The sequence below is a fragment of the Cannabis sativa genome, chromosome X, assembly GCF_029168945.1.
Source record: "Cannabis sativa cultivar Pink pepper isolate KNU-18-1 chromosome X, ASM2916894v1, whole genome shotgun sequence".
NCBI classification, from domain to species: Eukaryota; Viridiplantae; Streptophyta; class Magnoliopsida; order Rosales; family Cannabaceae; genus Cannabis; species Cannabis sativa.
In genome coordinates this window covers 61,158,756-61,171,462 of record NC_083610.1, presented here as the reverse complement: position 1 = coordinate 61,171,462, position 12,707 = coordinate 61,158,756, and the positions used below count along the sequence as shown (strand labels likewise).

Sequence of the window (12,707 nt, the reverse complement as noted above, 5' to 3'; positions counted from 1 at the left end):
CAGATACAATACAGTTACACTTTCTCAAGTGTTTAATATCCATCTTTTATTAATGGATTCAAACTATATGGAATATGAGTTAGGTATTCTGTGACCAGGATCCACTTGCACTATTCTAAGAATTCTTTTATAAACCTAAGTCATCAAAAGACACTACCACATTTTTTTAATCTATGGCATTTGTATCTTGTTCATAGTAAATTTGACAAGATCAATCTCTGCAAAGAGTTAATATGCCTATATCCACTGAAAGTAGTTCATCTCATTCGCAGATGGATGTACATTCAGGGGTGGACATGAGATTTTCGTTGTATTCTTAAAACGATCACTCTAGATTATACCTTATGCAAGAAATTTGAAATGTTTAAAAATTTCATTAATTTCTAGCAATGGTTAAAACCATAAAGGTTAGTGGTTAAAGATCTTGCGAACTGATAGGGGTGGAGAAATAGTTAGTAGATATGCAGTTCAAAGATCATTAATTTGATTTTAAAATTATATCCAAACTTACCTCCCCAGAAATTTCGAGTTGCATGTTGATGATTAGTTACTAGTCGTTGCCTAATTCCTTCTATGGTAATATAATTTCAGAATGATGTAATGGTTGTATACTTAATGTAAATCATTACTAGATTCATGGATGACCTAATCAAAATCTTAAGAAAAGCTAGAACTGTTAACCATGGTTTGTTAGCTGTTCTAAGTGATTAGGGGTGGACCATCCCATTGTCAATAGATAAGAAAGTGTTTGTTCAAACAAATACTACTTTTCTAAGATAATGACTAAGTCTGAAAATAAATAGCAAATAAAGGAGATATTTTTCTTGATTCCAAACGTGTTCTATCATCTTATATAACATATGATGATCCCACTGCCTCTGTTGTCTTGTCACAACCGAAGAGATCAATACCATTTAGTTTTCTTCGACATAATTCACGGTACCTTGTCGTAGTGAAAGAGTTTCTAGGAACTCACCTTCTTATGAAATTCCTTAATCACAAAATCATTGATAATGTGAAATTCCTCTCTATTTGTCTACTCTCTTGGGATACTGGATTCTTATACCTTTGGCAACTACTTTTGGTTAATCAGGAAATTAACACTAGTAGTTTAGGCAATTTGGAATGGTGCAAAAAATGTATAGAACTTTCCTTAGAGTGAATAAGTACCTTTCCTGTAACTTTAACATTCAGTCCCTTCTTGGTAGACCTAGAGACTTCAGATAGGTTTTTACACTTCTCCAAAATTACTATTCCACCCCCAGAGTAATCACCATCTTATCAGAAAGATTTTCTAGCACAAAGGCAAATTTCGAAATCTGATATGGTGTAAGTCTAAGAGTTTTAAACACACCCTTATAGACTAACATATAGTTCCTCTTCTTAATCTTAAGATTTACTTGATTGTCTTCCAATGTTCTTCTCGTGGATTAATCTGATACCTACTCATTACTCCCACTCAACAGCAGGTGTCTGGTCTAAGGCATACAAAAGCATATCTAAGACCTCTCACTGTTGATTTAAGAAATTCTTTCATGGCTTTATCTTTTCTGGAATAGTTGAGACTTTTCCTTAGATAAATAAAATCTATGCCTAGAAGTCGAGAAGCTTCTATAGATTGCCATTAGAAAGAAAATGCTTCAGCATCTTACTAAAGTAAGTTGCTTGCATTAGAGTAAGTAATTACCAGGTATACCACAAGCCATAGGTTTAGATAAACTCAAACCTATAATACTAGGAACAGGAAGTTTTGTTAAGTCCATTGAATAGACTTATAAACGAAAATTTCCTTTTATGTCCTTGTAATAGAAAACTTTAGGTTACTCCATGTGCATGGATTAAACTATAGTTCTTCTGGCTTTCTTCTTAGTTTCTTATCTTGACAATCCATTACTTGTTTAAACTCACAATGGATTTTAAATCACTAGTGTCTCCCAAGTCATAAGAAGGTGAGTTCCTAGAAACTCTCCCACTACGACAAGGTACCGTGAATTATGTCTAAGAAAACTAAATGGTATTGATCTCTTCGGTTGTGACAAGACAACAGAGGCAGTAGGATCATCATATGTCAAATAAGATGATAGAACACTTTTGGAATCAAGAAAAAATATCTCCTTTATTTGCTACTTTATTTTCAGACTTAGTCATTTTCTTAGGAAAGTAGTATTTGTTTAAACAAACACTTTCTTATCTATTGACTATGGGATGGTCCACCCCTAATCACTTAGAATAGCTAACAAACCATGGTTAATAGTTCTAGCTTTTCTTAAGATTTTGATTAGGTCATCCATGAATTTAGTAATGATTTACATTAAGTATACAACCATTACATCATTCTGAAATTGTATTACTATAGAAAGAATTAGGCAACGACTAGCAACTAATCATCAACATGCAACTCCAAATTTCTGGGGAGGTAAGTTTGGGTATAATTCAAAAATCAATTTAATGATCTTTGAACTGCATATCTACTAACTATTTCTCCACCCCTATCAGTTCGCAAGATCTTTAACCACTCACCTTAATGGTTTTAACCATTGCTAGAAATTAATGAAATTTTTCAAGCATTTCAAATTTCTTTGCTAAAAGGTATAATCTAGAGTTATCGTTTTAAGAATACAATGAAAAACTCATATCCACCCCTGAATGTACATCCATCTTCGAATGAGATGAACTACTTTCAATGGATATAGGCATATTAACTCCTTGCAGAGATTGATCTTGTCAAATCCACTATGAACAAGATACAAATGCCATACATTAAAAAAATGGTAGTGTCTTTTGATGACATAGATTTAGTTACATCAAAGAGTTCTTAGAATACTGCAAGTGGATCCTGGTCACAGAATACCTAACTCATATTCCATACAGTTTTAATCCATTAATAGAAGATGGATATTAAACACTTGAGAAAGTGTAACTGTATTGTATTCTGGAATTAGAAATATAAGAAAATTTCTATTTGGAATCTAAAATTAAAGTCAAAGACTTAAATTTATACCAAATATAATGAGTAATTCTATCTTGGACCAACACTACTAATACAAACTCTAAGTCAGATTTTCCCATACAAGTAGGAGATTTCTAAGATTGAAGATTTATATCAATTGGGAATAGAATTTCGGGATTATAATCATATGCGTCATTTAATTTCTTAAGAGAAAATATAGAATGACATGAAATGATTTATAGACCATTCATCCAATGATATGTTATTGAGCTAATTCGAAATGAATAAGCTAAGAGGAATTAGGATAATTTCGTTTAAAATAAGAATCCAACGATGCTTCGATTAGTGAAAGTCAAAGTAATCTTATTTATACAATCTTCTTGTTTCATATCGTTAAAATACTAGTCTAAGGTGTCATCAATTGATGAATAGCTAGATGTCGCATATACAATATTTATCTTTCGAGATCTAACACTATTATGTATGTCTAATGGTGAAAATCCATTAGGGATTTATCTCATTAGAAAAACAAACATGTTAGACCAACAATGAAGATTCGAAATTAAACTACAATTTAATAACAGAAAATAACATGGTTCAATATAAATTCATACACAATTCAGAAATTATTAATAATATAGCAAGTAGGAATGACAAGTGAAAATACTAAAACTTACAATCCTAAATAATTTCCAAGGTTGTTCAACAAATTGATACAGTGTCCCGTTTAGGCGAGAGTCAAAGCATCATCCATTGAATAGAGTTGTCAGCTCATCTAAAATGATAACCATTCTAGCAACCTTTTATTCGATCAAGATTGGAATTCAGCGTTGTCCCGTTTAGGCGAGAGTCAAGGCAATTCTATCTTATGAGCTTCCACCATTGTTTCATAATTTGCAAGTCAAGTATGGTCGCCACCATTAGGGTGATCCATACCATACAAAACACTTACAAACTACTTATCAAGCGAGGTTAAACGGTGCGAAATTGCTAATGAACGTTCCTCCATTAGGGAGGATTACTCACTAAAACAAACGCGGTGTAAAACCCACAATGGAGATCGAATGTCTTTTAATTAAAAGCTCATTATTTAAAAAAGAGTTGTATTTTCTTTGATTCTCTTTATTTATTCTATTTATTTTAAATATATATTTATTTAATTAAAATTTCCAATTTAGAATGAAAAATTCTAAATATAAATTTTACTTAGATGGATATGAAAATAACATGAATTATTTCCATCTTAGTAATAATTTCCAATAAATATTTAGAAAAATATTCAATTTAAGTTGTTACAAAATTAATTTAAATTAATTTACAACTCAAATTTTATTTTCTATAAATGTATATTGCATTTCGAAAAATTAAAGTATTTAAGAATACAATTTTCGAAAAATGCATGTTAAAATAAAAAATAAATCCTGGAAAAATTATTCTAATTTTAATGTTGGCCCAAAATTAATTAATAAAATTAATTTACAACAAAAAATATAATTTTCCTATTTAATTAAATATATAAGAAAAATTTCAAATATTTAAGTAAGATGATGAAAATCAACTTAAATATTAATTTTCTATTTAATTAAATACACTAGAAAAATACTTAAAGCAAAAACAGATAATATCTATCTAGATTTTCATTTGACTAATTAATTCAATTTCTAATAATATACTTTAATTCATTTATTTTAAATTAATCAATTAATGAAAAAATCATTGATTTAAGTTGGTCCAAAATTAAAATAAATAATTTACAACTCAATCTATTTTTCAAATAAAATTCAAAATTCCAGCATTTAAGAAATGCAATTTCGAAATTTGATTAATAAAATAAAGAAAAAATATATTTTGAAAATTATTTAAATTTAGTTGAAAAAATAAATTTCAACTAAAAATAACTTTCTATTTAATTAAGTGTCATGAAAAAGAAATATTTAAGTATCATGATGAAAATCAACTTAGATATTTAATTTTCAAATTAATTAAATGTATTAAATTCAAGAAATAAATAATTAAGTGTAGAGAAGGCTTAATTATTAATCTCTAGTTTGATACTAGGAAAAAATATATTTAAAATAAATTGTACCAAAATTAATTATTTAAATAATTAATTTCACAATGTATAATATTTTCCTATTTAATATTAGAAATAATAAATAGTCTAGAAATAACTGTCTAGAAAAGATCTTATTTGACTAAGTATCTTTTCCACAAAATTTGAAAAAATATCTAATTTCAGTTGTATTAGAAAAAATCTAGAACTTAAATATTTTCAAATTTAAATTTAATTAAATATCAAAAATTAAGTTGTAACTACTTAATTTAAAAAATATTCCATATTAAGTTAATATTCGAAAAGATATTAACTTTAAAAATATTTAGAATATTTCATTTTAAGTTAATATTCGAAAAGATATTAACTTAAAAAATATCTAAAGAATCTTAATAACCAATGCCTAAAATTCCTCAACTTAATTTTGAAATTTTAAATCCAAAAGATATTCAGATTTAAGTTGGTTAGTTGTAGATAACTAAATATCAACTTAAATAGGAATATTTAATGAAAAATTTAGATTAAGCTTCAGAAAGAATCTAGATGGTTATAATTCTATATTTAATTAAATACAAGAAAATACATATAGTTTAGCTTAGAATAAAAAATTCTTTAAACTATAATTTTCTTAAATTAACTTAAAAAATAAATGAAATTAATTATGTTGATAATCAATTTTATTAGATTAAACTAGTTTAATTAACCTAGTACAGTTATTCAAATCAGGCAAATGGGCCTTCACAATTGGGGTGGTTCATGTGAGTGGGTGTTGGGTTCAGTATGTCGTACCCACTACTATGGCTCCCAACTCTCACACAAGGCCCAAAAGAGAGGAATTTAACCTTAAAATGAACAACTGTTATTAATTGAATAGACCCAAAAACTAAATGGGCCTAAATAAAATCTATCAAGAACTATGACATTTTATTTAGCAACAACAACCTATATGCATCTATAATGAAATTAAACACATAGGCTCACACAGACACACTTTGGATGGATCCTATCATGTTGCTAGGTCATACACAGATGAAAGAAGATTGTAAATTTACCTGTTACAAATTATTAACTTGACCAAGGGAGCCATCAGATCATTAGATCTGGCAAAAAGTAACCATGGCTATTTGCAATCAAGTAATAATAGGTTTTGAAAACTTACACACAAGTTAAAACACATACTCCTGCAACAAGGTTAGCTGGATAGTTGGATGTAGGATTTATTTAATTTTAAATTAAATAATTAATTTCGAAATAATTAATTAATTAAAAAAAATTCGAAAATTTAAAAAAAAAATTGAAATAAAAAATTTCGAAATTAAATTAAAAATTTAAATTTAAAATTAAACCTGCAATTTTGAAAAATTAGGTTTCAACCAACCTAAATATCATTTCAAAATTTGCTAACTACTTTTAAAAAATTGTGAGCTGTACGGATAATTTTCGCGATCGTAGGAAAATTTCAGCACAACTCCTATTTTTTCAAATCTTCAAAAAATCATAACTAATTCAAATTAAATCGAAATTGAGTTCTGTAAAAAAGTAACTTGCTTAATTTTTTCCATACTATCCAATAAAAATAATTCCAGAAACAGATATTCAATTATTTTTAACGATAATTCACAAACACCAATCAATCATCTAATAACACTCAATATAACATGATACCATCCAAAAATAAACAAACAATCGTTTTAAAGTCAAAATTTCTTGCAAGCAAATCAATTACCATGGCTCTGAGGCCAGTTGTTAGAAATTATTTTACCAGGATCTTAGATCTACTCACAAGTATATTTATTAACACCCTAAATATGAAATTTCTAAAACGATGAAATAAACACATATAAAGTTTAGGAAACCTTACATTGGGTGCATGTTAGGCTATTTTTAGCCTAAGTTTCGGGTCACATTTTATAGTTGTTTTTCTTCTTTATTATTATTTTTGGAATAGAATTATGCTTGTTTTCTTTGGTTTCAGGTTTCTACACTTGGATTGTAGAATTTGGACAAATTTCGGAAAACAGTGATCTATAAAATAGAGAAAATTTTGAAAGAGAATAAAGCTGAAAATTCAAGCCTAAATTCGACTATGTTTTGATCATATTTTGGAAAAAGATAAAACATAAATTTTTAGATCTCTTTTTTATCTTTCTAACGCATCTTGAATCAGCTCATTTGGAGTTTGGATGAGAAAGTTATGCTCATTTTACTAAAACAGACCGAAGCAGAAAATTCCATCTAGCCGCGGCGAGATTTCCATGGCCGCAGCTAGAAAGTCTGGGCACAAACGTGCTTTTTTGATGCACTTTTGGCCGCGGCGAGACCACTTTTGGCCGCCGCGAGCGTCCGTACGGTCAGGGGTATTTTTGTCCGACGAACCCTAAAAATTAGATATAAATAGAAAACTGCGATTGGAAGTCAAGGGAGGCAATTTGGAACCCTAAAACACAGCTGAGAGCGGCAGGAAGAGCATAGTGATTCAAGTGACGATCCAGAATTCATCCACCAACAGTTTCTTTCTTTATTCCTCTCTAATTTCTTTATGTTGAATATTGCTATAGGAATGGTTATGGATTTATTTCTGAACTAAATTTCCCATTTAGGGAGGATGATGATTATTGTTTAATGTTTTGCCTAGTTAATGTTTAATTGCCATTCCTCCATTCTTGCTGTGAAATTATCTTTATTTGTGTTTAATTTCATGTTTAAGATTGATCACCTTGTGCATGCTTTATGATCTCAATTCGAAATCTGAAAAGTGAGAATTGAGAATGCTAAAATTTGGATAATCGATGTTCTATGTGAAACGAGAGTATTTACATGACTTTTGTGACGAGTAGATTATTACCTAATGCTGATTTCATGTTAGTTTAATTAAGGAATTAATTAAATAACATGTGATTTAGAATCTAGAAGATCTGAAAAGAGCTAGGTTACTTTATAATCTGTCATTCACTTCAAGAATAGGATAGCAATTAGGCATTAACGATTTGGGTAAACAACAACATGATTCTCCTCCCTATCATCTCACCTTGCTTAAACTCTAACTGTGTTATAAGTTTTCTGAATTCCTTTAATTCTTCTAAATCAACATTCTTTACGATTTGCCAAATAGAATTATAGGTATAATGTAGTAGTATTTAGTCCAATTCCCTGTGGTTCGACCTCACCTGTGTGAGTTTACTACTTGATTACGTATACTTGTGTAGTGTTTATAATTTTTGTAACAAGTTTTTGGCACCGTTGCCGGGGAATCGTATAAAGATTGATATTACATAAAATTATACTAACTTCTACTTTGGTTCTTTTTGCTTATTTCTAATCTGTTTCTTTTAGATTAAATTTTGTAATATTATTAAAAATTAAATTTTGTTCTAATTTTGAAAGAGAAAACTGATGCTGCTGGTTTTTTACTGCAGAAATACAAAATTCAGCAGGGATACAATTTGTTATTCTCCAACAATGAGGAAGTTTCTTGGCATAGAGATGTATGGGATAGGCTTATTATTCCAAAGCATAAATTCATCCTTTGGTTAGTCATGTGGGGAAGACTAAACACAAAAGAAAGGCTAGCTAAGTATGATGTGAGTATAGATGAGACTTGTCTCTTATGTGGGAAAGAGAAAGAATCAATTAAGCACCTATTCTTTGCTTGTGATTACAGTAGGAACTGTCTCCAGGAAGTCAAAAATTGGCTGCATTGGAGATTAAATGCAGAATCGGTGCAAGGCATAATTAAGAACATAAAAAACAACAAGAGCAGTTCAGCAACGAGAAGAAGCATGTTGAAAGTTGTAATAGCTGGGTTGATTTATCATATTTGGGAAGCTAGGAACGATGTTCTATGGAACCAAAAGATGAGGCGCATCCAGGCAGTAGTGAAGCACATTCAAAGGGAGAGCAAGCTTAGGATCATAGAGATTATGCCCAAGAAAACTAAAGATGTAGATAGAGAATGGATTGTGAATATCTAATTCATTGATAGATAGATTGATTCGGTGTAATTGTTTGCATAGATAGTCTGGTGGGTAGATTGAGGAATTCGGATCATTGTAAGTATCAACAGATGTAAAGTTGTGAAATTGTAAATGTTGTTTGAGCAATACAAGTACCTTATTCATAAAAAAAAAAATTGTTCTAATTTGGTTTTACTTTTTAGTTTTAGTATTAATTTTGTTGTTTCAAATTTTTATCTTTTTAGTACTAATTTAGTTTTATTTTTCTTTTAATTTTACTAATGTTTTACTTATGAGTTTGACCTGCAAGATAAATCCAGATGCTATATCTTGAGGATTTTTCCCAACAACACAATGAACCATTCTATTCTGCTTGGAGGAGATTTAAAGATCTTGGAGAGAGATGTTATCCCACTTTCTCAAGTGGATGTTTTACATGGCGCTTTTATAATGGACTTAATGATGAAACAAGAAGCTGGGTTGATTATGGAGCAGAGGCAACTGGAGCGCCTCTATTAATGAGAGGCTATGAAGCAATAAATCTGTTGAATGATATGGGAAATTTTGATTACGACTGGCATTGGGATCCATCACTTCAGGGTTGGAGTCACCAATACCCACCTTATTGTCCAAATTCATCCCAACAAACTGAAAAAGGAGGAGCAACTACTATCACTTCTACAATCACTTCTACAATCACTTCCAGGAGAGATTAACCGCTTAACTGACATGGTGAGATCCTTATGTGATAATTCAATGACTCATGATTCAGAATGTAATAACTCTAATGATGAAAGTTATGAGAGTTGTTGGTACAATGAAGAAGGGTCATTATTTGAATACAAGGAAGATAATGAGCCTACAATTGAAGATCAAGATCCTTGTGAAGAGGAACTCATTGAATATGAAATCACAAGCAAGGGTATGGATAGCCAAGTGGAGAGTGAGCAACAAGAAGAAGTGTTGTTAGATGAAAGTGTAGAAACTGTGACATTGGAGGATGAAGAAGAACATGGCATCATTGATTCGACTTCATCAATGATATTGACTGATAAACCACCAATGAATCCATATATTTCATCTACACCATATTATATCCTCTACAAGCTACAAAAATCTTCTCCCCAAGCACATCATCCAAAGTCTTATGTTGTTGGTGCTGATTTTGTTTCAAACTCATCACTTGCCAAGCTTGAAGGCAAGTACAATAACAATTTTCAAGTTTTCTTGCATGACGCTTATTACGAGCGTCAACCGCTTATTGATGTGGCGCTCAGGTACGTTTCCTTTCCTTTTTCTTTAATGTCACATTGGGGACAATGTGCATCTTTAGTTTGGGGGGAGAGATTTAATTTTTTTTTTCAATTTTTTTTGTTTTCCCGTTTTTAGTTAGTTAGTCTTTGTTATTGTTCGTGTCATGTATTGATATCTGAGCTGGAATATTGATTGAACTACTGTTATTCACTTGTTTAATGGATTAAAATCTTAATTGTGTGCTTGACTCATAACTTTTTGAATTAAATTGGATGTGTATTAGAAGGTTGCTCATGTAGATGTAAAACATTTATTTTTGACGCATATCACTTTTGTTCTATTTGGATTGTGGAATGATTGGCTTGACATGGAATAGAATTTGTTTGACATATTCTCTTGAAGCGAAATTCTTGATGCTTTTTGTTTGGAAAATGATTTAGGCAAGTTTTCTTTAGATCGATTGAGCCTTTCAAGCCTACCTAAAACGTTTTATCCTAGTATACCCAAAGTTGAGCCTTAGCCTATTTCAAAAATTTTCACCACTTAACTAAGTTGAATTCGTTATCTTTAACTATTTTCCTTCTCAACATGCCTTATTATGCCATAAGCTTTTAAGCAAGTTTGGGGGGATGAAATATTGTAAGTGGGGGAATAATTTTGGCAGTAAGAAATTGAAAAAAAATAATAGTTGTTATGTGTTGTGCCTCTATTGAAAAAAAGAGATAGAAGAAGAAATAAAAAAGAAAAATGAAATGTGATAATTTCTTCTTGAGAATCAATTGTGAACAATGAGGCAGGCACATAGAAAAAAAATTGCAATCTCTTACTATCTTCTTTGGGATGAAAGAATGGATAAGTGTGGGTACTTGTTTGGTATAATTGGGCTTATGGTATTGTTGGAATATTATTTTACCAGGATCTTAGATCTACTCACAAGTGTTTAAACACCCTAAATATGAACTTTCTAAAACGATAAATTAAACACATATAAAGTTAAGAAAACCTTACATTGATGCAGCAGAATTAATGTCTCCTTCCACTCAGATCTCTAACCCTTGTATCCTTTCTGTAGCAGAGTATAATCAAGATCTGAGCCCGAATGTCCTTCTTCTTCAAGTTTGATCCTTCACAGTCTTCCAATCTATGATTGATTTACTGCTTGCTGTGTGTGGGCACTTACTCTCTCACTAAGGTTCGAAATTGATAAAGAAGAAAAGAGAAAGGGATTTCGGCCAGGTATAGAAAGTGGGGAAGGCTCAGTTTTTCTGAAGAGAGAAATTTCTGTCAGATTACTAATGAAAGCATGTTATGTGACTGAGCCATCACTTTCTATTTATAGGCAACTATTAGGTTTAGGTTAGGAATTATTTGGCATTAAAATAATGAAAAATATTAATTTGAAATCCCACAATAAGTGGCCGGCCATGGTGTAGTATTGGGCCTCACTTGATTTTGCAGTTTTATCAAATTTTATCTCTATTTTCTCAAAAACGCCAATTTTTCAATTCTAACCTTTTAAATGCCAAAACTAATTATTTAATAACTAAAATACATTATTAAATAATATTGTCATTTAATTTAATTATTAATTAGACATATAAAGTCCATTAATAAATAAATAAACCTAGAAACTCTTTTCTTTACAGTTTCACCCCTGCTTAGTGAAAATTCATAAAATTTAACCTCTGATTGTTTAGAGAGTTACCTAGTTGTGACTTTTGTATTAGTCTTAAAACTTTAGGTTAAGACTAAGTCATCAGCATAGCAGACTAGTATTTGAAGTAAAAAATACATGCCAGAGATAAAGTAATCAAAATTAAGATACCATCAAATTTTATGAGGATTAAGAATTCTTGGTTCAAGTCATTCGAATGGACTGAACTAGAGTTCTTTACCTTATTCTCATAATTCTGATAAGCTATTCCTATCCATGTGAATGGTTAGATTCGCTTTTCAGTAGTGTTCTTAAGTACCTATCACAAGTGTCAACCTAATGAAGATGGGTATAGAATTTTAAAATTCTCCCACTCAATTAAGGTAGTGTGAAACTTTAACAAAGAACTTTCAAAGGTATCAAACTTTTACTTACAACAGTAAAACGAAATGGAACATACAATCAAGATCAAGAATTTATATTGACAATAGCTGACTCAATATATTACTTCCATGTTTAAAGAAAATATGTGTTACATAGGGAATTGTGGAATAGACTCCACCCCTAAGAATATACATATAGGGTACTTGTGGATAACCTCCACCCCTAAGTATATAGAGATTATGATCCACCCCTAAAGGTTGTAAAGATCATGATTCTCTTAGTGTGATAGAGTTTATGTGGAGTTGAATACTATCCAGAGTTCATTAGATATAAAATATCGTTGAACTGCATAGTTTTCTTCACTTTTCTCCACCCCTATCAGATCATAAGATCCTTTTATTAAACAAATTCTTAATAATTGTATGAGAATTAACAATTATTAATAAACATAGAAATAGT

The 12,707-nt window shown here is 30.3% G+C and overlaps 1 protein-coding gene across 1 annotated transcript; it reads left to right on the top strand.

Moving 5' to 3' along the window:
• Positions 1 to 8,539: 8,539 nt before the first annotated feature.
• On the top strand, positions 8,540 to 8,974 carry LOC115720421 (uncharacterized). Its single transcript, XM_030649571.1, has one exon. The coding sequence runs from the start codon at positions 8,540 to 8,542 to the stop codon at positions 8,972 to 8,974; it is 435 nt and encodes a 144-aa protein (XP_030505431.1).
• Positions 8,975 to 12,707: the final 3,733 nt, after the last annotated feature.